At 49.6% G+C, this 25,938-nt stretch overlaps 2 protein-coding genes across 7 annotated transcripts in view; one reads left to right on the top strand and one right to left on the bottom strand.

The window, feature by feature from the left end:
* The window catches only part of ttll5 (tubulin tyrosine ligase-like family, member 5), an 83,721-nt gene extending 70,033 nt beyond the window's left edge, over nucleotides 1–13,688 (bottom strand). The window contains exons 1-12 of one of the 2 annotated variants that reach the window (XM_029258312.1): nucleotides 13,568–13,688; nucleotides 12,848–13,043; nucleotides 10,772–10,878; nucleotides 10,568–10,650; nucleotides 9,528–9,634; nucleotides 8,533–8,663; nucleotides 8,311–8,393; nucleotides 7,445–7,514; nucleotides 7,108–7,192; nucleotides 5,339–5,440; nucleotides 3,810–3,901; nucleotides 2,739–2,846 (exon numbers count right to left, since the gene is read on the bottom strand). In XM_029258312.1, coding sequence (XP_029114145.1) covers nucleotides 2,739–2,846; nucleotides 3,810–3,901; nucleotides 5,339–5,440; nucleotides 7,108–7,192; nucleotides 7,445–7,514; nucleotides 8,311–8,393; nucleotides 8,533–8,663; nucleotides 9,528–9,634; nucleotides 10,568–10,650; nucleotides 10,772–10,878; nucleotides 12,848–12,906 — 1,027 coding nt within the window. In that variant the 5' untranslated portion in view covers nucleotides 12,907–13,043; nucleotides 13,568–13,688. Of the gene's footprint in view, nucleotides 1–2,738; nucleotides 2,847–3,809; nucleotides 3,902–5,338; nucleotides 5,441–7,107; nucleotides 7,193–7,444; nucleotides 7,515–8,310; nucleotides 8,394–8,532; nucleotides 8,664–9,527; nucleotides 9,635–10,567; nucleotides 10,651–10,771; nucleotides 10,879–12,847; nucleotides 13,058–13,567 lie in introns of those variants that run through there. The other variant, XM_029258313.1, reaches the window with a different exon arrangement.
* Nucleotides 13,689–14,067: 379 nt separating this feature from the next.
* erg28 (ergosterol biosynthesis 28 homolog) lies at nucleotides 14,068–25,928 on the top strand. 5 transcript variants are annotated; one of them, XM_018746105.2, is made up of 5 exons: nucleotides 14,068–14,126; nucleotides 15,612–15,781; nucleotides 22,361–22,451; nucleotides 22,547–22,665; nucleotides 23,960–25,928. In XM_018746105.2, exons 2-5 carry the CDS (start codon nucleotides 15,649–15,651, stop codon nucleotides 24,046–24,048), a joined length of 432 nt encoding a protein of 143 aa, XP_018601621.1. In that variant the 5' UTR covers nucleotides 14,068–14,126; nucleotides 15,612–15,648; the 3' UTR covers nucleotides 24,049–25,928. The 5 variants fall into 5 exon arrangements, with proteins under 5 accessions (XP_018601621.1, XP_018601620.1, XP_018601619.1 ...); XM_018746104.2 differs by having other exon boundaries at nucleotides 14,102–14,435; XM_018746103.2 differs by having other exon boundaries at nucleotides 14,102–14,461.
* Nucleotides 25,929–25,938: the final 10 nt, after the last annotated feature.

Genomic DNA, 25,938 nt, shown 5'->3' with positions numbered 1-25,938 from the left:
CGTCGCGTTATATCAGCGCCTGCATCTGTTTTTCCTTTTATTGGTGCGCAGCGGCTGAGATTGAGGGCCATTTTAAAAAATGAATTAACGTTGCATTATGCTTTTCTTTCGTGTGGTTTGTGGGGGAGGGGCGCTGCGGAAAGGACTGCGGTCGCTGCGATTGAGAGCGAAGGTGAGGCCACGCTGGTACCGACCGGGTCGACGTGGAGCTGGGCCAACGCTCCCAGCGAACACTCGTGCAGTGTACCACGGTGCCTTCTTACACACACAGCTCAGGACCTCGAGGCAGAGAGCCGTGCTCCAGCTGGGCAAAGTGGGGGAGGGGGCTGGACGTCCTCATACAAAGCTTCACCCATGCAACTGTCATTCCATGAGTGTCACTTTACAGTCATTCCTTTAGCAGACGACTTTCTCCAAAGCGACCTACATCTCCAAGAACAACAGAAAAAGTGCATCGCGCCAATACAAAGACACATCTGGATGCAGACACGCAAACCTTGAGTACAGTTCATTTGTCGCATACCACTGTATAAACCTGTGTAAATTACAGGGGTGGCAGCATATAGGGTTATTTAAACAGATAAGGCAGCGCATGTTTATGGAGAACATAGGAGATCAGGAGTGAAGCGAGTCTGAAAGAGATGTTTTGAGACCCTTCTTGGAAGTTGAGGGGATTCAGCAGCTCTGAGTGAGAGAGGGAGGTCAGAACAGAGAAGCTTTGTTTTTCGGATTTTGGGCCTCTTATGTTGGACAAGCATAGCAGTATGGTTGGGGTGAAGCGAGTGATCGGGCCTTGTAAGTACTGGGGAGCGGATCTGTTCACGGTCTCTTAGACCATAACCACAACTTGAACTTGATTTGAATGTGATGAGACCAAAATTTCATCCAGGCGAAGGAAGAGCCGCTGGTCTACGTGGTACATCGCAACGTGGTACTAAGACAGACTGAGGACACAGCTCTGCATCTAGTGAAGTTAATAAAGATAAAAAAGGGAGCGATTCATAGTAAAGCTCATTCACCGTATCGGATTCCTTACGCAACAGAGCTGGAACGCCACCAGGCCTGCTTGGAGGGGGGGGAAGCTGGTAGCGTAGCGGTTAGAGCTGCTGCCTTTGGATCTAAAGGTCGCATGTTCAATCCCCACGTCTGGCTGCAGTATCCTTGGGCAAAGTACTTACCCTAAAATTACCCAGCTGTATAAATGGGTAAATAATTGAATGCTGAATGAATAAATGTAATGTACTTATATTGCTCTCCAAAACATTACTGAAATTCTCCCTCTTTATCCATATCAGGACCTGGTCAAATTTTGAGTGTTTCTACCTTTGGGACATAGCACATAATATATCATGTTGGAAATGTATGGGGAGGGGGGGGTACATGGGACACAGGAGTGCCTTGATAAATGTTCAAGCGTGAAGCATAAGAAAGGAACAGCATGAACTCCGGAGAACAGCACTGCCAGTGGCGGGAGGACGCCACCAACGGGGGCGAACGAAAAGGTGTGGGGGGGGCAAGATAAACTGTGTGTGAACCCCTGCTAAATTACCCCCGGGCTGCTCAGCCCAGCCGCCGTGTTTTCTTTGGACCGGCGTCCCGCATGGCTCTGTATCTCTACATCTGGCCGTGGCTCGTCCCCTCGCCTGTCTCGCTCACAAAGGCACTGCACAAGCACCAACACACACACACACAGACGCAAACGGCAGCACGAGACACGCTCAAAACAGGGACACACAGAAATGCACTCGAAACAAGTGATGCAGGAACTGTGGCGGTAACTCGGCAACAGAGAAACACACACACATGTATACGGCCACGGAGCCATAAGCCACCCTGTTCAGAAGGCCAAGAGGACAAGGGGACGAGTCCCTGGTTCGCGGTCAGGCCCCCATCACTCAGCCGCCACATGACAAGCAATCAATACGTCACTACGCCCCAGCAAAAGGGGTTTCCTGTTGCTGTGGGTCGCAGCCCTTTTGCTGCCCGCACCTGCGATAAGCGGAATAAAGCTTATTGTCGAGTACTTCTCCATGCTGGAGCAGCGTAACCTGGTACCCCTGCAACGGACACAATGACACACCGGGGGCACACTGTGCTGAGGCTCGCAGCCTAGAAGGTGGCAGGGACTTGAAAGCCACCACCTTCGACGCTGCACGGATGGGGGCTCAGTTCGCCATGCCCATCCGGCCGAGAGCAGCTTCTCGGACCAGGTGCCAGAGCAAAAGAGCCACGATTGCTTCGATACGCACTTCATAGCACGCAGCATTCGCAAAGAGACGTGCGGGTATGTAGAGATCAGGGGTCCTGCTGGCTGCCCACAGCCACGTAAACCAGGGAAATATGAACCCAAAAAGGGCGAGTACCACTTACACCCATGGGGGACTAAACGGAGAAATGTGGCAGCAGGTGGCAAAGTGATTCTAGAGCTGCTGCCCTGCAATTAAAGAAACTGGGTTCGAATCCCACCCGCATCGATCAGGGCTTTTAGCCAATCAAAAAAGTTTCTAGCTGTATTAAAGAATAAGTAATTATAAGTAGCTTAACAGCGTAAGTCACTTGGGAGCTAAGCATCTGATAAATAAATTAACGTACATGTCATCAAATCACCTTTTCGCCCCAGGTGCTGGAGACAACCAACAAAAAGGTACTTCAGATTAAACACGTTTGTTCCGGAGCCACAAAGGAAGCAGATATGGATACGGCGGTGAGGCGTGGGTGAGGATGGATAGGTGGCGTACCGAAGCAGTTGTTCCTGTGGGGCACGTACATCTTGCAGGCAGTGGCAATCTGCTGCTCTGCGCTCAGCACCGCCTTGATCACCAGGTCTTCCACCTGACCCATGAGCACTGTAACAAACACAAGGCAGGGTGGGCGGCACGGTCAGATCGACCACCAGTGAAGCAGGCGGTCGTCTCCACTGTCGTCCGACTAGCCGGGACAGGCAATTTGCTTCGGTTTTCAGCCGGGCAGGTAGAATTGCTCCGACACCTACAGCTGCACAATAATCAAGGTAAAACGTTAAGAAATCTGACGGACAGCGGCAATCGTCATCATAATAAGGAACACGTGAAATGTCGCCATCTGCACATTCATTTCAAAAATCGCCCAAATTTGTGAAAAACGAGGAAAACAGCCCCGGTGCCTTGCTACTCCGGGCCATTTCGTAATGCTGGAGTCTTCTGTAAAGTACACTTCCTTTCCCATGGCACACTGATCGCCTTCGTGTCGTTAGTTTACGAGGATCCTTTAAGCCTGAACGTGAGCTGATTTTTGTTTCTCCCACGGGCTTGTAAAATGCAAAACGTACCTGTCCTATGGGCAGGCAAGCAGAAACAAGTGAATATCGAGCCCCTAGAGATCAGATCCATACTGCGCATTGCCACGTCCACAGCTGAGAGCAGCGGGACTGGATGAGGACCATCTGCAGCTGGTAGGTGTGCTGTTGGTGTTCGGTGACAGGTGCAAGTGCACACCGGGTGCCGTTACATGCAAAAAGGGCAGCCGGAGAACCTGTCCCGGCCCATTCCGAGCGCAGATCTACTGGGTAATACAAAGGATGCTGTCGGTGGCGTAGAAAAACGACAGCAATGCCGTGATCAGCTCCTCCCGTACAAGTACAGGTTGTGTTACTCTTGATAACGGCTCAACACAGAAGGTACTGTCAGTACGGCACAAAATGAAAATGACACCAGAAGCTGGCTCAGGGATCAAATGCTCACAGCCCAGCGCGGCCGTGTCCTGAAACACTCGGCGTCCCCAGCGTGTCCGACGCGAGAGCCGCCGGGGAGGGGCAACCGAGAGCTACTCACATGCCGTGTCCTTCCCTTCCTGCTTCAAGTACCGCAGCATGGCGCTCATGCTCCACTTGTTCCCATAATCCTCCACCTCAGGGTCATCGCAGCTGAAAGGGCAAAGGAGGTGAGGGCCCCGAAGCTCTGCTGATGAAACTCCTGGTGCCGCACACACTTGGAGACCGTGGTTAAAGACAAGGTACCGGGGCAAGGAGTGGCCCTGCTGTGGTACCCATGGTACCCACGGTACCCACGTGCAAGTCCTGAACTGGCGCTGCCTGCTTCTGACCTACATTTACACACCATCTCAGAAAATGTACAATACTGACAAAAAACTTGAATTTAACTGGAAGTTTAGAATTCCTGTTTAAACTGGCTTGTGGTACAGATGTTCTCCTTATCCTTCTTGTTTCTGACCATGTCGCATTATAAAACACATTTACCCCACACATATTATGCTTGACCTGTAGAGGGACACATTTTAAACTTGAATCTTAAAACAAAAAACAAAAAGAAGTATTTTAATACATCTATTGAAGACGTACCATCTTTTACAGTTGTAAAAGGAAACCAAACCAAACCAAACACTGCACAACTTTTACAGTACAGTGTGTTTTCAACAGCCTTCTGCTACTGTACTGTGCTACGGCAGCTGGTAGTGTAGCTGCCTTTGAACCCAAAGGTTGCAGGTTCAATTTCTACCTCTGACTGTAGTACCCTTTAGCAAGGTACTTACCCTAAACTGATCCAGTAAAAAATTACCCAACCGTATAAATAGATAAATAATTATAAGCAACTTAACACTGTAAGTTGGTTTGGAAAAAATCATCAGCTAAATGAGTATATATATTATACCATAATGTACAGTCATGAGCAGCTTAGCGACTGACCACATATACGACAGTGGTCTCATAAGATCATGATGGAGCTGAAAAATTCTTATCGACCAGTGACGTCGTAGCGCAGTCGTATAAATGTATAGCACATACAATTATGTACAGTACATAATACTTGATAATGATAATAAACACCTATGTTACAGTACAGTAAATACATAAAGCAGTACTCTTCATCCTTATTTTACAGTGTACTTTTTGTACTTGTAGAAAAAGTTTACTGTAAAACAGAATGCTGTGTTATGCCAACAGCAGTGTCATAAATTTCGTTTAGCGCGTCTCTTGACTGCAATGAGGCTAAACCGTCTAGGTGTGTATAAGTACACTGTGCTCGAGGCTATACCATCTAGATGTGTATAAGTACACTCTATGATCGAGACTACACCATCTAGGCTTGTTAAAGTACACTCTATGACCGAGGCTATACCATCTAGGTTTGTGTAAGTACACTATGATGTTCGCACAATGACAAAATCGCCTGACAACGCATTTCTCAGAATGCATCCCCATTGTTAAGCGACCCATGCCTGTACACAGAATCATCTTAAAGGTTTATTCTAAACATAGTTACCTAGATAATAACTCCTAACTAAGATGATGAGAAAAGACCAGGACCAAGACTGGGACTGTCCTCCACAGGAATCAGGTTACCTGACATAGTCACTGCTTTTCTTATTCACGCTGTAATTGGTAAGATGCATGAACTGGTTCTTGATGTTCTTTGCGGCGTGGTCATACTTCACAGTGGCAAACCTGCGAAGAGACACCATCAACAGATATACAGTTAAGACACGCGACGCACTGTCGCCTTCACAGCGAAGAAGAATGTCAGAGAGAGAGAGGCGGGCAGGTCCGCTCCGCTCCAACCCTGGAACGATAAACAAGAAGTCCTACAGGCCCTGGAGTGCAGGCTGAGCGGGTTTAAGAGCAGGAAATCTTGGAAGAGCGGGGCTGTCAGCTCAATCATAAATTCAGAGACCGTCGCAGCAGATGGATGTTCGGAGGTTAAACAGGAAATCGGCACAGGAGCAGAGTCCTGTTGCATTTCGGCTCGACTTCTCTGCGGCCACATTCACAGCTGAGTGCATTTCAGCTTACAGCTGGTGGAAAAAACCTCCAGCTGAACCAAACTTAAACACCGGGAGGCAAGAGCACAGGAAATATCCCTCAAAAGGCCAAACATGAGCCCTGAGAGCGGAAAAGGAGCGTCCTACGGGGGCGTCCCGAGGGCTTCTACACCGAGGCCGTCCTCCCGGTTTGCGTTTGGGAGGCCCGGATGCTTTGCGAGCGTGCGGGAATTCCTCGGCACGGGGGCGAGCACCTGAATACCGCCAAGGCCGCAGGAATGCCAGAGGTAAAAAGGAGGGGAAAAGGGTCTCCACCAGCAGTAACCCTAAAAACAAACATTCAGATTGAAAAAGAGAAACTGCTGTAATGAGCTGAACGTGTCGACACTTCTGCCTGAGGTTTGTGGCTGACCATCCAGCCATGTAACGAAGAGCAACGTGCTCTGTGGCTGTTGACAGATTACTGTCGCAACTCCGCATTCCGCGACGCCACTAAACAATTAAAATGTTCGGATTCCGCGTTAATACGAAAATGACGAGGCTTCGCTAAAAGCCAGGGGCAGGAAAGATCTCCAAATTCGAACCTTGTGTACTCCCCTCCTTTAACCCACTAAATAACAACTTTTTTTGGGCTGCAATTAAACTGCATTTTTACCACATTCAAGAGAAATGTTTTTGCTGACATCTAGTGGCCACTGTTTATAATTCTTCCCCACTTCCCAGGTACCTTGGGGGGGGGGGGGGGGGGGGGGGCACTGCTCCATTAATCTCTATGTATGACATGAGTTTTCATCAGCTGAGCAGGATGTAAAGACAAGAGAGGATTTCCTCACAGTGGTCAAACCTTTAGCCTGCCAGCTCTCAAAACTCCTCTGTGTCTCTTTCAAAAGCTCTAATTGTCTTTGTTAAACCATGTCTCTGCTTCACTTCAATCTGATATATGGTGGTGGAGGGGGGGGAGGGGTGCGGTGGTGCAGCGGGTTTGGCCGGGTCCCGCTCTCTGGCGGGTCTGGGGTTCGAACCCCGCTTGGGGTGCCTTGTGATGGACTGGCATCCCATTCTGGGTGTGTCCCCTCCCCCTCCAGCCTTGCCGGGTTCGGTTCGCCGCAACCCTGCTAGGGACAAGCGGTTTCAGACTGTGTGTGTGTGTGTGGGGCGGTGATGCAAAGCATGAAAAAATGTACTCAGGGTGGAGTGAATCCAAAACGAAATGAGGGAAAAAGAGAAAGAAACACACTGAAAATTGAACCTAGAGAAATAAGTAAGACTAGTTCAAACTGATACCTGAAATAAGAGTAAAAGATAAAGGCTGTTGAGAGTGATAGGAATGCATTAGGGCGATTTGCATCTTACCGAGCCAGTCCCTCTTCGTAAAGATAAATAATCAGCGGTTCATAGGAGGTCACCAAGACATACAGCCGCACATCAAACTTGAAGTCTGAAAAGCAAGCACAGACAGGACTCGCCACGAACCTTGGCACTGGCGTCTGCTTTAAACAGGCATTTGGGATTCTGGTGGTCTATGGTTAGCTGCAGCTCATCAGCACGTCGAGCAAAACAAATCTAAAGCGAAACTAAATACTTCACGTAACGACAACACAAGGTGAGCAATCTGTGCGTCCGTGAGCCCTGGGGGCGGTGGCGCTTGGGGGGGCGCACATTCTTTTTACGTGACCGTGCCCACGCTTACCATCGATCAGCAAAGGATTGTTGATGTAACGTGACACGAGGATGTTTTCATCCATCGGGATCTGGTTGGGCTGCCAGAAAGAAACAGAGACAAATGAATGAATAAAGGGATGAATGAATGAGGGACATTTCAGCAAAGAAACTGTGCTTTGAATAACATCTCGCTTTGTTGGACCATACAAGATTCCTAAGTAAAACGTATAAGATGCTAGCTGAGCTCAGATGGCACGTATGGACTCTGGGTGAGGAAAGCAGCATCATCCATACACCCATACACCACGCACACTCATGCTGGGCAACTGCACTCGCGAGTTCGCCTCGCTTCACTTCGCAGTCTCGGCGGCTCCCGTTCGCGGCCGTTCGTTAATGGCCAGGCGCACCGGCGGGGGCCACAAACGCAGCGTGGGCGTGCGGCTCCGGGGCGGGCGGCTCCCACATCTCCGCGGGCCTGGCTGCGCATCACACGCGAAACACGCGAACGGACGCGACGCTTTCCAAGCGTCGCTCGGACATTCCTTCCAGCATTTTATTAAAATTCCTCCAAAAGGAAGAAAAAAGGAAAGAGCGTTTGATGTCCAAGTTGGACGGCAACACTGGGCTCTTACAAGAGTGTGCCTTTAAGTGCTTGATTTACTTTGTTGTGCTTAACGGGAAACGCGGCTCATGACATCGCGGCCTCCCCTGGGCTTCCCCCTCGTTCCCACTCTCCCTTTCTGGCCGTGAACAGTGGACCGGCTCTGACAGGGGCCCCGGCGCCGGGGCGAAGAGCAGCCGCTTCCCAGCGACACCAGCATGTGACGCGGGTGCATCTCGGCCCCGAGACGCCCCTCTTCCCGTGTGTCCACGCGTGCCGCCCGGATCACTTACGCTGCTGACCAGATAGATCCCTCGCCCACGGGAGGACGCCACCGGCTTTATTATCCACGGGCCCTTGTCCTTGGCGCAGGAGCCTGCGGGAAGGGCAAGAGATTAGAGGAGCTTTGAGGGAGGGCTGGGGACAGGCCGTTTGCGGGAAACTCCCATTCACGTTCCGCGATGAGGCTGAAAAAAGGCGCTTTGGAACCACCCGCACCCGGCCGGATCCCTTACTGCAGAATTCCTGGTACTCGGAAGGCAGGATGAAGCTCTGCGGGATGATGTGGAAGCGCTTGAACCCGTGCACCTGCTGCATGCGCTGGATGTTCTTGTAAAGGCGGTCTTTGCGTGTCAGCTCGTAGGACCTAGGGACAAAAGGGGCGGCGGTCACGGGGTGTGAGTGGTGTCGTTTCAGTCGGCTGGGTCACCGCGGAGGGCACGGCGACAGTCAGCCTAAATCGGGATGGCACAACTCGAACCCTGCGCTGGGATTTTTACCTCTTTATTGCACTCATGAAGTCAGTGTTTACACAGCAAGTTGCTGTTATAGGAATGAATCAAGAGCGAGAGGCTCACAGCATCTGGGCCATGCGATTGGATATGGGTTCGATCCCCGCTCCTCCGGGTGCTCTGGTTTCCTCCCACAGTCTGAAGACACATTTCAGATGAAGTGGGGAGTCCAAATGGCCTACTGGAGTTTAGTGCAGTGTATCTAACACTGCAGGTCACCTTAGGTAAAGGTGTGGGGCAAATACTTTGGAGGAAAAGCATCCAATAGGTGAATAAAGGCAAATATAAAATGTAGAATTTTACTTCAGAATCAGACGTCTGCAACTATGTCTCCCTTTCCCCTAATGTAATGAACGCATTGTGTTTTCTCCGAGATGTACGTCGTTTTAGAGAAAAGCGTCTGCAAAATGAATACATGCATATGTAAAATTCCAACTGAAGGCCGCGGGGCTCCGGCAGCGTGCTTCCCAGGATTAGTGCCCTTGTTCACGATCCGTTTCATTCAAGAGTTCCTTCGAGCAGGATGCAGCACGCTCGTAAAACAGAGCTGTACAAGGTGACAAATCCTCGGTCCGAGCAGCCCGTATAAATTCGCTTAACATTTATTACCGCATTACAACATGGTACGATTCTGAGTGCCTCGAAGCACTTGGCAAAGCGCATCTCTGCTCCCGTCGCACGCTGGCGGCTCGAAGCGGAGGCCGGCTGAGCGGACACACCTGGGGAAGTGGTTCACCTTCTGGAAATCCTGAAGGCCCCTGAGGAGGTAAGGCTTGAGGTGAATCCCAGTCCACATGAGGTTAAAGTCATTGCTGTTTGGGTGAACCTGGAAAGAGAGCGTTCGGTGAACAGCAGCAGGGTCCGGGTGCCCTCAGCGGCCTCTTAACGGCCTCCGCCATCCTGCCACGATGAGACAGCCAAACGCAAACAGGAAGCCCTTACATCACCTCCGGGCGGCTCGGCCGCATCCCGTCGTCACGGCAACGGGCACTCAAGCATACACGCTGGCTATCCATCATCTCTAGAGCTGCGGCTCAAACCAGGTCCCTGGCACTTTACTTGGCCAAATACAGGCCTTTTCCCCCTCACTCTTTTGAGAGAGCAGGCCAACTCGGAGGCTATTTATAACGCAATCGTGTTCCTGTAATGCGTTTTGCTTTGCACCTGGCCGTCTCTGACCTCGAAGAGGCCGGCCTGCCAACAGCTCGCCCGACGGCTCCCTGAGCACGAAACGTGTGCGGCGGACGGCTATTAACGTGCTGGCTTTGGCCCGGGTGACACTCCAACGGCCAGCCCCGCCGCGACGGAGCGTGTGCTCGCAGCGGGAGAAATACTGCAGCGAAATGAAAAGGAATTAACACCAAGCATTTGAAGCCTTCCTGACCCCCTCTTACTACCAAACAGCCCATTTAGCCTCCGATGCAGCAGGTTAAACCATCCCGGGTACAAAGCACACGCTGAGAGGCCCTCTCTTTCGAAACGTACCAGCACGTGACAGACAGCACGGGTCGAAAAAAGGGAACCGGCAGCCGCCCCGCGCCACGTGGGAGCAGCAGTGCAGCGAGGCAGCGGTTACATCCACACCAGCGCAACGGCTGTTGTCAGAGATAAAACTTGGCAGAGACTTTTGGGCTCGAACTCTGCATTCCGTTTCGTTACCCACGATGACATCACGTTGCACTTAGATGCACTCGGCTAAGCTCTCCGCAGCGTGCGCGGAGTGTAGCGCAGCACGTGAAAAAGAGACAAACGCCCTTACCTCGTGGAACCCGTGACTGCTGAGGATGCTGCGTACCAGTCGACTCTCCGTACGAACAATCTTAAAGGCCAGGTTATAGCGTTCTGGTGTGGGGAAAAGGCAACAAAAACTGACATTTAATTTTCCCGAATGAGCTCAGCCATGATTTACGGTCACCTTCTTGCTTGCTGTTGTGCGAATGACAACTCCGCTTCTTTCCAGTACCTCCGATGTCCCGGAACTCTCCGCCTTTCGATACGACGGTCTCCGCATGGAACACCAGCACGGGGATCTTCCTGCTGAGGCCGGACCAGGCGATGCAGGGATGGTCCCTGAGAGAAGGCCGAAAAGGGACAGCAGAGGAAACGTTTGGTCGTGGCCGAACGCGACGGCATGAAGCGGAGGGGAACTGAGCAGCCTCTCCGGGGCGGAGGCCGCTTGTTGTTCCTCGCTGCAATTGACACCACCGGGACAGGGCCACGCAACAAACATCACGCAGGCAAAGGAACACAATCCAAAAATGAAAAGAATCCGCGCCCCAGATGCTGGCATTGCAACCACCGGAGCAATCGGTCACGTTTAAAAGAAGGGAGAAAGCTGCGGACGATTCCTTCACGCTGGTGGATGGTGCCTGGGGAGATCTTAACTCGGGTAAATGGGAGGAACAAGCTCAGAGATGCAGAGGCAGGAATTTATCTGATGCGGACCTCTGTAGCCGACAGATGGAGGGGGATAACGGAGGAGGTGAGAATCCACGCGACGAAGGAGACGACAGAATCGATCAGCCTCGAGCCTGACTGATAAGTGGAGAAGGACGCTGTCCCGCGAAAGCAGCCGTCGACGCCAACCCCCAGCAGCGACGGCAAAATAAGACGATGACTAAGAATCTACCGTGCAGCTGGGCAGCACGATGGCACAGCGAGTAGCGCTGCTCTCTCACAGTGCCTTGGTGGTGCGGGAGGATGTGGGTTCGATCCCTGCTCAGTCTGTGTGGAGTTCGCATGGGTTTCCTCCGGGTGCTCTGGTTTCCTCCCACAGTCCAAAGACATCCTGTTCAGGTTCACCCACAGCGTGTGAGCGACAGAGAGTGTGTTCTATTAATGTATGACGTTAGATACGAACTGTTCTGACTTAGGAATGGAGCTCGTTCGTAATCCGGGGACTGCTCGTACTTTAACTGCTACTTTCACTTTAAAGCACTTTGTATGAGAGATGTTCTGTTTAAATAAACTTGAACCCAACACACCAACGATCACCTTAAGAAAAGAAAGTCTTATGTGGTCGCACCACCCCCGGCACGCTCTGCGGCACCTTAATTCCCCGGGACACGTTTCTCAACGGGCCGACAGCCCACGGGTCGAATCAGAGCCAGAGCCTTTCGCCCAGATTTAAACTGCTGGACTAATTAAGGAAACGCGAGAGCCAGAGAGAGTTATTAATGGTCTTGAGCGGCCACCAAAAGCCTGGGGACATCAAGCATTACGTAACAGGATGACAACCATGTCAGCGCCCTCACTGAACCCTCAGCCACGGAGCGGTGAGGAGACCCGTGGGTTTGCACAAATCACAGCAGACGAAAAGCGACTTGAGTGCGGAGCACTAATGGCGGGACCTGCGCGAACCTTCGAGAGGTCTACACCCCAGAAATAACACTCTACACTCTTCACCGGAGGCAATGTTCGATGATGCAAGTGACTCATTGACTTTGAATGCACCGCAATTTTTTTTTTAAAAATATATATAAATAATCCGGTGCAGCTTTTATGCAAGGGCCCACATATCGACGTGCTCGGAACAGGTTGTTTCGTAACAAAGAGTTTCCGTATCTGGAAATACGACGGCAAACAGAGCCAAGGAAGCAAAGAAGCGAAGGAATTCACCAAAAAGAAAAAAAAAATATGACAGATGGTCACTGTCAGCTTCAGTTTTGAGTTTCCATTCGAACTAGCGGAAAAAAGTTTTTTAAAAAATTAATTAAAAAAAAAAAAAGGACAGAAACAGAACTAATATCTTTGTGAAACATAAGGCAAGGGCAAACAGAATTCCACTGAGATATCCATTTCCTTCGGCATTTATAATGATATGTTTATGGAATAGACGAGCTTGGCAGAGACCGGAGCGCATTATACTTCATAATTATATTTAAGAGCATCACAGTCCCAGATACGCTCCTTATGAATACACCTACTGTGCCGCAGCCGATGCGGCCCAGTCGTGCTCGGTCCTGTCAGAGCACCTGGAAAAACACAGCCGTGTGTGCGAGATGCATAAACGCTACATCTTGACAGCTCACACACTCACTCCTGCTCATCTTCTGAGGAGAGATCAGAATCCTCTTTATCCTGGATCACCGCAGGCATTTCCACCGCGCAGCGAGAGGGGGGTGGAGGACCTCCTGGGCAAATCTGCTTTGCGTCAGCTCTTCGAGGGGACGGCTGCGGATCGCCGGCCCGGGGCGGCTCTCCCCGACCGCCGCGAAGAAAACCATGCAGTTGCACTGGGGGGGGGAAGAGAATTTCCAACCATAAATCAGAGCCCTGCCTACAACACCCACCTGAAGGAGAAATCTCCTGAAGGAAGCTGAACACTCAGGGTGGTACATGATGAGTGTATCATTGACCAGAACTGACACAGAACCCCCCCACCCCCACCCCCACCCGCTGCACACCTACAGGAAATAAGATCTTGAACATCTCAAAACACAACAGCCCACGTGGGCTGTCACTTTTTTTTTTTTTTTTTTAATAAAGTTAATGTGGGAGGAGAATCCACTGAGAAGGGTAGCTCAAAACAGGAAAAGCTCACACTACAGAACACCAGTCATAATCACAGATATCAAGAAAGTTCACGCAGTTTGTTCACGAGAGACAGACGTGTAACTTTACAGGCGTTCAGCTGTGTGCGAACTACTCTCTGAGGTAAATAATAGTTGGGGTCATGATGATCTCTATTCCGGACCAATGCACACACACAGATACACCAAACATCATCATCATGGCTATTTACCAATATTTTACATACCTATCTTATACAAATATTTGGCATCTGAACCACCGAAGTCCACAGCCCGGTTCTGGAGGAGCGGGATTGTGAGTTTTAATGTGAACTACAGGGGTACAGACAGTCGCTTTCGTCCCCCTGCTGTAACTACAACAACCAACCGGCAACCGAGCGACTGCGCATGCGCCAATTCAAGAAGCGGAGTGGATGTGACGTAAAATGACGTGCGCCTCGTTTGAGCATGCGTTCAATAAACAGCCGCCATTGTGCTCTGCGGTTGCGTAGCAACGCCGGTTGCGCAAACGTTGCATCCGCGTCTGTGTGATTGGTAGAACGAGTGAAATAAGGCGGGGCGACCAAACCATGCAACACACGGACGACTCTGTGGGGCTAGGCGTCTTTGCCTTTTTATTGGACAAATAGCACATCCATCAAAAATTTAGTGTTCGGCAACATTGCCATAGTCCAATCGCTTTAGAGTTTTTCCGACTCCTTATAGTAGTTAGCCAATTACCACAAAGGGCAGGCTTTTTGACGGATCGCCTCAGCGGGGTGTTATCAATTATGCCTCGCGGTGAAGGTAAGGTAGTAAAACACTGGTGTACGCGTATCGACAGCTGCGCGCGTGAACGAGAAGAGGTAGCCGACGGCTTGTTCGACGCTAATTGAGCTGCAGGCGCGACCCCGCGGCGCTGTCGATCGCGCTACCGACGGGCACGAGGACGGCAGTTCGCAAATAATAATTAATAATAATAGGCTCCTGAATGGAAACTCAGCCAGTGGAAGCTTGTTGTCGCCTCATTGACTGATGACGTGGGCGTGACTCGAGGTCGCTGCGAGGCCGGGTCCTGTGGTCCGCTGAGGAAACTCTCCTGTCTTCTTATGTCCAGTACTATCTGTATCTCTTCTAAAAATGTGTGTGTGTAAGTCACCGGATTCTAGGTGACGATTAATAATAATAATAATGATGATGATAATGATGATTATTTATCATTATTGATTATTAATAATGATGATAAATAATATCGAACAGGTTACGTCTGAAAAAGGGCGCAGCACACAGCAGCGATAATGATGATAATACCATATATTATTAGTCAAGCTGCCTTTGAAATCTTTTGTGTGACGTGTTTGATGTCTCTTTTGTGTACATTCAGTGTTAATAATCCTGTGCTGGATAAGGATTTTAGTGCTAAATGTACCACTGTGTCATATACTGTGTTTTGAATGTAGCATGTGGTATCTTGGGTTTTTACTGGTTTCCAGAGAGCTGTTTAAACAATTTGGCATATATGTGTGTGTGTCTATAATATACATTTGTTTATGCAGCTGACCCCCCCCCCCAAGTGACATATGGTCATTTACCCCTTTGTAGAGTTGGGTAACTTGGTGCAAGTACCTTGCTCACAAGTACTACAGCCAGAGGTGGGATTTGAACCCGCAACCTTTGGATCCAAAAGCATGTGTGTGTGTGTCTGTGTGTGTGAACAAGCAAAGAACAGGCTGTGCCGTATAATCAGGTCTGCAGAAAGGTCATCGGTTCCAGACTGGCCTGCCTCCAGGACCTGTACTCCTCCAGAATCGGGAGATGGGCAGGGAGGATCGTGACAGAGCCCTCTCACCCGGGCCACAGTTTTCTTAAAAAAAAAAAAACTTTTCCCATCTGGCAGGCGCTACAGATCACCGTGTGCCAAAACAACCAGATCCAAAAAACAGTTTCCTTTCCCCACGCTGTTATGTGCATGAACAATTCATTGTTGTTAGTCTGTGCAATACTTTCTCCCTCTTACTTATTCCCTCCCTCGTTGTTTTCCTTATTCTCCGTCACTGTGAATACATCTTTGCACTTGTGTGTGTATATGTATGTGTGCGTGCACATACTTGGCCAAATAAACCGGATTTGGATTCTGATTCTGATATGACAGCTGGCAGTGTTGCGCACATAAATAAAACACACATGCACACGTGTCTATGCAAGTATGTATATTTAATTTGTATGTTTTTCCTCTAAGTAGCAGTATCCATTTGACACTTGGTCTGTTTTTGTGTTCTGTCGGTGTTCCAGGTGTGTGACTGAGCGCTTTGCCCCCATAAGGAGGAGGATGAGCCGCTTCTTGAACGTACTGCGGAGTTGGCTGGTCATGGTGTCGGTAATCGCCATGGGAAACACCGTGCAGAGTTTCCGCGATCACAGTTTTCTCTCGGAGAAACTCTACACTGGGACACCAGAGTTTGGTAGGTGTTAGTGAGGCGCCAGCGACGGACATTGCTTTGTTACGCTTCTCGATTGCCCACGTTCCCTGCGTGCACCTCTCATTGCAAGAAAATGTATGTACAGACACCCCTCTACTTCCGTAAATCCGGATTTACGTGAAAAATTCCCGGCATACACATTTACGGATAGTGCTTTTATTTTACACAAAACATCTGAAATACATTAAGTGCAAGTCAGTGTAACCAGACAAGGCAGGAAGCTGCACCTTTCTAGTTCTCACATGTTTTGAGCCATGAACCCACCTCCTCTCCTTAGTATAGTGCTTCCCCCCCTATTTTTTAAAAAAAAAAAAAAACCCTAAAACAAAGGCAACTGGACTTGGATGAGTGGTGAAATGGTTTCAAGAAAACTCATGCAAGTGGCTTCTTCAGTTCTAAAAGACTGGGGGGGAGTTTTTGTTTTAAACTTGGAACATCTATGGGTGGAGCCCATTTGAGACTCACGTGACTGGGGTCTGTTAATGACCCAATAATCACCTGCCAATTAGAGGGTGTTATTGAAATTAACCTGGGTGGTGTCCTGTTTTTCTACAATTAACAGTACTTAACAACCCATTAATGGCCAGAACAACCAGACCCAAGGTGTAAATGGGTGTGAAACTTTTTGGGGACAGATGCTAAGAGTGTATTATATATGGTTGATGTCTCAACACAGGAGAGCCAGTTCTTCAGGTCAGGACTACACCTGAAGGACAAGAGACATTCTTTTGAGGATCACAATGTACATATTTTAGCCAGAGAAGACAGATGGTTTGAAAGAGGAGTGAAGGAAGCCATCTATGTAAAATTGGGAAAACTCCTCTCTGAACAGGGGAGGTGGACTGAGACACAATTTATCAACCACATATAATACAGTCTTAGCATCTGTCCCCAAAAAGTTTCCCACCCATTTACACCTTGGGTCTGGTGGTTCTGGCCATTAATGGGTTGTTAAGTACTGCTAATTGTAGAAAAACAGGACACCACCCAGGTTAATTTAATTTTTTTCTTTAGATATACCATGACCTGGTTGATTGAGAATCTTCAGCCATTCCCCCCCCCCTATTTTTTTTTACCCATTTCATTATTTACAATGCCTGGTGGTAAACATGCACTTGAAGGGAAAGAAGAACCATCTCACAAGTGTAAAGCAATTGATTTGGAGATGAAATTGACAATAATTAGAAGTATGAAGGTGGACGAAGATTATCGTCTATAGCGCGGGAACCAGGTTTAGCCGTATCTGCTGTGAATACGATGGTGAAGGATGCTGCACGTAAAAGGAAGAGCTAGCATGGAAACGACAATAATAATGAAGAAATGCCAAGGTGCAGTAACTGAGATGGAAAACAGATTAATTTTATGCTGAAAGGTGGGGGAGGAGGAGGAATCTGACATACGTAACTTTCGTCTTGCATAAGGGGTTGAAATCGGTCCGTTTGCGTAAGTCGAGTGCTCTCCGTACCTCGGAATGAAGTCCATTTGGAATGGGTCCGAAATATTTAAGCATGTGAATTTGTTGAGGCCGGTCAGATTTGTCCTTAAAAAAGGAGACTAGTTGGCCAAAGGAAAGTTACTAGTTTTTGTGCTTTGATCTGAAAAGCTGCACTTCTGTGACTGAGCTAGCTGGGATCTGTGAGCATCCAGAGAATGTAAGATGAAGCCGTTTTTAGCCCAGCCTGTTTGGAAAGCGCAAACACGGAGCCTCAAATTGAGTTTCTTACATGCTGACATGTCCAGGGACTGTAAATTTCACAGGCGTCGCCACAGACCGAGATTCCTGGCCGAGGAGCGGGTCGGGAGTGAGGAACCCTGGGTGGTTCCCTCAATCTCCAGCTGTAGGCCGAGCGGCAGAACTCCGCCAGCCTGCCCCGTTTTGACCACATCACAGGCTCTAATAAAGACCAGACACCATCTCGACTGCCTCCGCCTCCTCCTCGCGTGCTGTCCCAGCTGAGAAGAGTCAGAGATGACATGACTGCTACAAAACCAATATTAAAGGCATAATTTGGATAATCAGAGCCAGGGGTTAGTTAGAGTTGGGAGCAAAGTGGTTGTGTGCCGCCACCACCCCTTTGATTCGGTCTGGACAGCACTGGGTGGTTTGACGGCAGCAACCTGAGATGTGGCGTCACGCTCTCGGCGGAGCGGCGCGGTGCGGCGATCCAAGTCGATGTCAGTTCGGAGAAGTTGTATGAGAACAACAAGCCGTTTCTGCGATTGAAGCGCGGCGCTTAAAACTCACGTTCCAACTAACAGCCTGTAACGGTGCCAGTCTCCATTTGGTTCACTGGCACTCGTAAATAAATGTTGCTGTGAGGCTTGCGAGGATATAGTGTCGCTCATATGTATGGTACAATTAACGCATAGTGAAAACGCAAACCCTCCGTGAACCGCCACCTTACCGTGGTGGAGGGGTTTGAGTGCCTGAATGATCTCAGGAGCTATGTTGCCTGGGGCTATATGCCCCTGGTAGGGTCTCCCAAGGCAAACGGGTCCTGGGTGATAGACGAGGCAAAGCGCGGTTCAAAATCCCCTTATGACTTTTAAATCAAGGATCTCGTTCACCCCGCCCGGTATGGGGTCACCGGGGCCCCACCCTGGAGCCAGGCCTGGGGGGGCTCACATGCGAGCGCCTGGTGGCCAGGTCTATGCCCATGGGGCCTGGCCAGGCTTAGCCCGAAGCCATGACGTGGAGCTGCTCTTCGGTGGGTTCACCACCTGCCAGAGAGGACATAAGGGGCCGGTGCGTTGTGATTTGGGCAGTGGTCGGGGCCGAGTGCCCGGCCGACCCAAACCTCGGACACCAACTCTGGCTTTTGGGACTTGGAATGTCACCTCACAGGCGTGGAAGGAGCCTGAGCTAGTGCAGGAGGTTGAGAGATACCGTCTAGATATAGTCGGGCTCATTTCCACTCACAGCTTGGGTTCTGGAACCACTCTTCTCGACCAAGGGTGGACTCTCCACTATTCTGGCGTTGCCCAGGGTGAGAGGCGGCGGGCGGGTGTGGGCTTATTAATAGCCCCCCAGTTCAGCCGCCATGTGTTGGAGTCTACCCCGGTGAATGAGAGGGTCGTCTCCCTACGCCTTCGGGTCAGGGAACGGTCTCTCACTGTCGTTTGTGCTTATGCGCCTAGCAGCAGTGTAGAGTTCCCGGCCTTTTTAGAGTCCCTGGGGGGCGTGCTGGAAAGCGCTCCCACTGGGGACTCTGTCGTTCTACTGGGGGACTTCAACGCCCATGTGGGCAGCGACAGTGATACCTGGAGGGGCGTGATTGGGAGGAACGGCCTCCCTGATCTGAACCCGAGTGGTGAGTTGTTATTGGATTTCTGTGCTAGTCACGGTTTGTCCATAACAAACACCATGTTCGTGCATAAGGGTGTCCATCAGTGCACTTGGCACCAGGACACCCTAGGTCGGAGGTCGATGATCGACTTTGTAGTCCTTTCTTCTGATCTTCGGCCATATGTCTTGGACACTCGGGTGAAGAGAGGGGCTGAGCTGTCAACTGATCACCACCTGGTGGTGAGTTGGATTCGATGGCGGGGGAAAAAGCTGGACAGACCTGGCAGGCCCAAACGCATAGTGAGGGTCTGTTGGGAACGTTTGGCGGAGGCCCCTGTCAGAGAGGTCTTCAACTCCCACCTCCGACAGAGCTTCAACCAGGTCCCGAGGGAGGTGGGGGACATTGAGTCCGAATGGACTATGTTCCACATCTCCATGGTCAGGGCGGCGGTTCGGAGCTGTGGCCATAAAGTCTCCGGTGCCTGTCGCGGCGGCAATCCCTGAACACGGTGGTGGACACCGGAGGTAAGGGATGCCGTCAAGCTGAATAAGGAGTTCTATCGGGCCTGGCTGGCTCATGGGACTCCTGCAGTAGCTGACGGGTACCGGTGGGCCAGACGGAGCGCGGCTCTGGCAGTCGCCGCGGCAAAAAACTCGGGCCTGGGAGGAGTTCGGTGAGGCCATGGAGGAAGACTTTCGGTCGGCCTCAAAGAGATTCTGGCAAACCGTGCGGCGACTCAGAAGGGGAAAGCAGTGTTCCGCCAACACTGTTTACAGTGGAAGTGGTGCGCTGCTTACCTCAACTGCGGATGTCCTCGGGCGATGGAAGGAGTACTTTGAGGATCTCCTCAATCCCTCCGAGACGCCTTCCGTAGAGGAAGCTGAGGCCGGGGACTTGGAGGGGGACTCGTCCGTTACCCTGGCTGAAGTTGCTGAGGTAGTCAAAAAACTCCTCGGTGGCAAGGCTCCGGGGGTGGATGAGATCCGCCTCGAGTTGCTGAAGTCTCTGGATGGTGTGGGGCTGTCTTGGCTGACACGCGTCTGCAGCATCGCGTGGAGTTTGGGGACGGTGCCTCTGGACTGGCAGACCGGGGTGGTGGTCCCTCTTTTTAAGAAGGGGAACCGGAGATTGTGTTCCAACTACAGGGGGATCACACTCTTTAGCCTCCCTGGGAAAGCCTATGCCGGGGTACTGGAGAGGAGAATCCGACCGATAGTCGAACCTCGGATCCAGGAGGAGCAATGCGGTTTCTGCCTTGGCCGTGGAACACTGGACCAGATCTGTACCCTCACTAGGGTGTTGGAGGGTTCATGGGAGTTTGCCCAACCAGTCCATATGTGTTTTGTGGACCTGGAGAAGGCATTCGACCGTGTTCCTCGTGGCATCCTGTGGGGGGTACTTCGGGATTATGGGGTTCGGAGCTCGTTGCTACGGGCTGTTCGTTCCCTGTATGACCGGAGCAGGAAGTTGGTTCGCATTGCCAGCAGTAAGTCAGACCTGTTCCCGGTGCATGTTGGACTCCCCCAGGGCTGCCCTTTGTCACCGATTCTGTTCATTATCTTTATGGACAGAATTTCTAGGTGCAGCTAGGGAACGGAGGGTGTTTGTTTTGGTGGCCGCAGGATCTCGTCTCTGCTTTTTACGGACGATGTGGTCCTGTTGGCTTCATCGAATCAAGACTTGCAGCGTGCACTGGAGAGGTTTGCAGCCGAGTGCGAAGCGACTGGGATGAGAATCAGCACCTCCAAATCCGAGACCATGGTCCTCAGTCGGAGAAAGGTGGATTGCTCCCTCCGGGTTGGGGGGAGTTGCTCCCTCAAGTGGAGGAGTTTAAGTATCTCGGGGTCTTGTTCACGAGTGAGGGAAAAATGGAGCGGCAGGTTGACGGACGGATCGGTGCGGCGTCCGCAGTAATGCGGTCGTTGTACCGGTCTGTTGTGGTGAAGAAGGAGCTGAGTCGTAAGGCGAAGCTCTCAATTTACCGGTCGATCTACGTTCCTACCCTCACCTATGGTCATGAACTCTGGATCATGATCGAAAGAAAGAGATCGCGGATACAAGCGGCAGAAATGAGTTTTCTCCGCAGAGTGGCTGGGCGCACCCTTAGGGATAGGGTGAGGAGCTCAGTCACCCGGGAGGAGCTCGGAGTAGAGCCGCTGCTCCTCCGCATCGAGAGGAGCCAGTTGAGGTGGCTCGGGCATCTGTTCCGGATGTCTCCTGGACGCCTCCCTGGGGAGGTGTTCCGGGCATGTCCCACTGGGAGGAGGCCTCGGAGCAGACCCAGGACACGTTGGAGAGACTACGTCTCCTAGCTGGCCTGGGAACGCCTTGGGGTTCCCCCAGAGGAGCTGGAGGAGGTTTGCGGGGAGAGGGAGGTCTGGGGGGCTCTGCTTAGACTACTGCCCCCGCAACCCGGTCCCGGATAAGCGGAGGAAGATGGATGGATGGAGGAAAACGTTGTCATCAATGTGCAGTTCAGGCATTCGCGCACACAACCCATCTACCCCATGCAGGCATTTTATTTCCTCTTGAATATGGGAAGCAGTCAAATGCACATCCTACTCGGAAGATAATCTTATCAGATGTTTTGTGTGAATGGTGGCACGGTGGTGCAGCGAGTAGCGCTGCAGTCTTGTGGCACCTGGGTGGGGCGAGAGAACAAGGGTTTGATTCCCGCTCAGTTTGTGTGGAGTTTGCATGTTCTCCCTGTGGCTGCGTGGGTTTCCTCTGGGTGCTCTGGTTTCCTCCCACGGTCCAAAGACATGCTGTTGAGGTTCACCCGTAGTGTGTGAGTGACAGAGAGAGCATATGTGTGTTCCACTGATGTATGGAGGAGTGACTCAGTGTAAGTAGTGTATCTAGCAGTGTAAGTCACCATGGTGAATAAGGTGTGTGGGCTGATAACACTACGTAGAGTTCATTGGAAGTCGCTTTGGAGAAAAGTGTCTGCTAAATAAATGTAATTTAATGGTTTTGGTAAGTCTCAAAGTCTGTCTCATTATGAGCCGTGCATGGGTGTGTAGACACTTGGTAGTCTAGTGTTTACAGCTGCTGCCTTCAGACCCAAAGGTTGTAGGTTTGAATCTCAGCTGTAGTACCTCTGAGCAAGGTACTTATCCTAAATTGCTCCAGTAAAAATTAGCCAGCTGTATAAATGGGTTGGTAGGCATCAGCGAAATGAGTGAATGTGTGTGAGGCTGCAGTTGCCTAATCCTGTTGTCTGTGGTGTATCGATTTGCTTTTTTTAAACTGGTAGACATGTCATCTTTTACAGTGAACGGGCTTCAAGCACGAACCTTTGGCATCTGGACCTTCCTGTCGTCCATCATTCGCTGCGCCTGTGCTGTTGACATCCAGAACAGAACGTAAGGGCTGCGGGGTTGGGGGGAAGGGGGCTCATAGGCTGTTGCGGACTGTGCACTTTGCTCATATTTTGTTTGTTCCCTGTGTGCCGTTGCAGGCTCTACCACATCACCCTGTGGACGTTTGTAATGGCGCTGGGACACTTCCTCTCGGAGGCCTTCATTTATAAAACCGCCCCTCTCACAATTGGTGTAATGGCCCCGCTCATTGTTGCAAGTGAGTACATGTTTCCTGCCAAAAAATGTTAGATTAGTGGCCCCCAGACCGAGTCCTGGAGAGCTTTGGTGCAGGTGGCCAAACTGCCATGCGTTTCAGAGCAGGAGAATCTTTAAAATAAACACAAAATTGTATGCTACATAGCCCTTTTACCATCATTGTAATATTCACAACAGTGGTCATTCCCTCACGGAAAGATTACCCCGGTAGAAGCAACCCTCTTCCTGCCATACACCACGATGTGCCTTCCATTTTAGCCTCTCTGTTTTTTGGCAAAAGTAAACTGACCACATGCTTCTCTAAGCATAAGAAGTTGAGGTCAGTCTAGTTGAGCAGTTCTCTGCTTGAGCGCAAATAAGAGATTTCTGCTCAGTTGAGTGCCATTGATTCCTTGAAGGCTGCAGTTAGAAGCTGAGTACGTGGTGCAGCACCTGAACTTGGGTCGAGGCCCATTTGCGCGTGTATAGACCACCATTGCTTAACGATGGGGTACATTCTGAGAAATGCGTAGTTTGGAAAACAACAAAATCGCCTAACATCATAGAGAGTACTTATGCAAACCTAAATGGTATGGCCTCAACCATAGAGTGTACTTATACACACCTAGATGGTATAGCCTCGGTCATAGAGTGTACTTGTAAACACCTAGATGGTATAGCCTCGGTCATAGAGTGTACTTGTAAACACCTAGATGGTATAGCCTCTGTCATAGAGTGTACTTGTAAACACCTAGATGGTATAGCCTCGGTCATAGAGTGTACTTGTAAACACCTAGATGGTATAGCCTCTGTCATAGAGTGTACTTCTACGGACCTAGATGGTATAGCTTCGATGCAGTCAAGAGACATGGTAAACATGCGATTTATGACACTGCTGCCGGTGTAACACAGCATCTTGTTTAACAGTAAACTTTTTTTTTTTTTTATAAGTAGAAAGAATACACTATAAATTAACTGGGATGTCTCTTGTTCATCATGTGAAGTAGTGAAATTGTGCCAATGGCCACATGTCTGGACAGCTGGTAGTGTAGGGTTTAGAGCTGCTGCCTTGGGAGTCAAAGGTTGCAGGTTTGATCCCCACTTCCAGCTGTAGTACCCTTGAGCAAGGTACTTGCCCTAAACTGCTCCAGTAAAATTACCCAGCTGTATGAATGGATAAATAATTCTAAGTCGGTTTGGAGAAAAGTGTCAGAAAAAGAAAAGTAAATGCAGTGGCAAGGCAGTGATACAACAGCTCAGGTTTCCAGTCACAGCACAGGGCTAATTTTGCGGACATGCGACTCTTCTCTCTTCAGGCTTCTCCATCGTGGGCATGCTCATAGGCCTCCAGTGCATCGCTGAGCCCCAGGAAGCGGTTGGAGCACGGCAGAAAAAGCGCAACTGAGCCCTGGTCAGCTGGAACTCCCCATCACCTGTCACCCTCAGAGTCAGCTCCTGAAGAAATCTGTGCGTGTTGCTTTTGTTTCCACCCAACTGCTCATGATCTTTGTATAATTAAACCTGCCATGTATTCGGTTTCACAAAATGCGCTGTTGGCATTTTTCTAAAGGTGTTCCAGTGCGTTTGGCTTGAATGTGCTGTGTGAACACTTGTTGGCATTTTAAACAGGCCAGTTGGGACATACCTGTTGAGAACAAGGACATCAAATTCAGCTCCTCAAGTCCAATACCCCCTCCAATGGACCAACTGGAACCATTTTTACAGAAATTTTTACAAATCCCCATCATTGTATTTTTAAATATGAACCTTTGATAATACTTTTATCTTGCACTGTATTCACTGTTGCTAGTTATGCACGTTCTGGATCGCCCCCTTCTCGAAGAGAGACTGTAAGCATGGACTTTTTTTTTTTTTTTTTTAAAAAAGCCAGCAGTCATGCAAGCTGACAGTTTGAAGCGCTCTGCTGGTGGACCAGTCATACCAGTAAGGTGACCTAACGGTTGACCTCAAGAAAAGAAGCCCTAGTAAGAGCATAATGCAGAACTTTTGAGGACGTCCTAAAGGTAACACGTTTTGCTTGTATGTCACGTGATATGATCAGGCCGAGCACGTGCCTGCAGCATGGATAAAGTGTCACGCCGTGCCAATTTTGTACCAAACAATGGAAAAATGTGAAATAAACTACTGACGCTTACTGACTTTGGAGCTTATGTTTAAAGTTTTGGGAAAAGAATAAGAACTGAAAAACAGTTAATTTCTAATTATTTTCAAAGTTATACTGGGCACACTGGGACCCAGTACATTTACTTTGGGGAACTTAGATTAAGTTGCAGTTACAGAATTACAGTATGTGTATGCCTGGAAACATGGCATTTAAATATTAGACATAATTACAGATGACATGCTTCCAAAAGAAGATGATATGCAACCTAAGCAAGTTATTTTCACATTTTCCTGAGTTCTGATTCAAACATTTGATACAGTTGTGTAACGAAAGGTAACATTTTTAACAATTAGCTCGAAAATATTTTTATCCATGTGATTTAATACAGTACTTAGTTAATGCTTTTTCTTAGAATTCAAAAATTGTACCATTTAAACAGCTGCAATTCAAGTCTAGTGCAGGCTTCCCTTGCATAACGAGCATAATTCATTCCTGAAGGTCTTTCTGAAGTGAATTGTTGTAAAACAAACTTATTTGCTATTAATTTAAATAGTGGGAAATTGCCTTCTGGTTCAGCCATATTCCCCCCCCATTATGTGAAACTCCTGCCTTTCAGACATGGAGAAAATTAATTTAAATCCACGTCCTGCATATCAGAGCTCTTATGATCGCCTTCCACATTTAGGTTTAAGACCCACAAGTTCAAATTTACATTTATATTTATTTTCCATACTTCTTCCATCCCCTTTAATGCTCACCATTTCTCTTATTATTATTTTATCTTTGTTTTTTATTCTATTCTTTTGCGGTGCAGTGACGCAGAAGGTAGCACTCATGTCTCGCAGGGCAGGTCTATGGGTTTGAATATGTGTGTGAATCTGGCTCGGTCTCTGGAGTTTGCATGTTTCTCCCCGTTTTCTTATGGATTTTCTTTGGGTGCTCTGGTTTCCACCCACAGCCCAGAGATCTCTATTTCAAGTAGTGTTGACTCCAAATTGCCCATAGTGTGTCTGCATAAGGGACTGAGAGTGTGCCGTTGCCCAGCAACGGACTGGTATCCCGTGAAAAGTACCCTCTGTTACATCCTGTGCTTCCAGGATAAGCTCCAGACCACCGTGGCCCTGCATTGGACAGGTTGTCATAATGAATGAATTCTGTTTTTTTTTTTTT

This window comes from Scleropages formosus, chromosome 15 (assembly GCF_900964775.1).
Source record: "Scleropages formosus chromosome 15, fSclFor1.1, whole genome shotgun sequence".
NCBI classification, from domain to species: Eukaryota; Metazoa; Chordata; class Actinopteri; order Osteoglossiformes; family Osteoglossidae; genus Scleropages; species Scleropages formosus.
Note: the sequence above shows the minus strand (reverse complement) of the source record. Positions and strands in the feature narration are given on the sequence as shown.

What these genes read in the sequence shown, in the direction of transcription:
- erg28 (XM_018746103.2), top strand. An exon ending in CACTGGGACACCAGAGTTTG is followed by an intron (nt 15,782 to 22,360) that starts GTAGGTGTTAGT and finishes CATCTTTTACAG; the next exon opens with TGAACGGGCTTCAAGCACGA. An exon ending in GTTGACATCCAGAACAGAAC is followed by an intron (nt 22,452 to 22,546) that starts GTAAGGGCTGCG and finishes GTGCCGTTGCAG; the next exon opens with GCTCTACCACATCACCCTGT.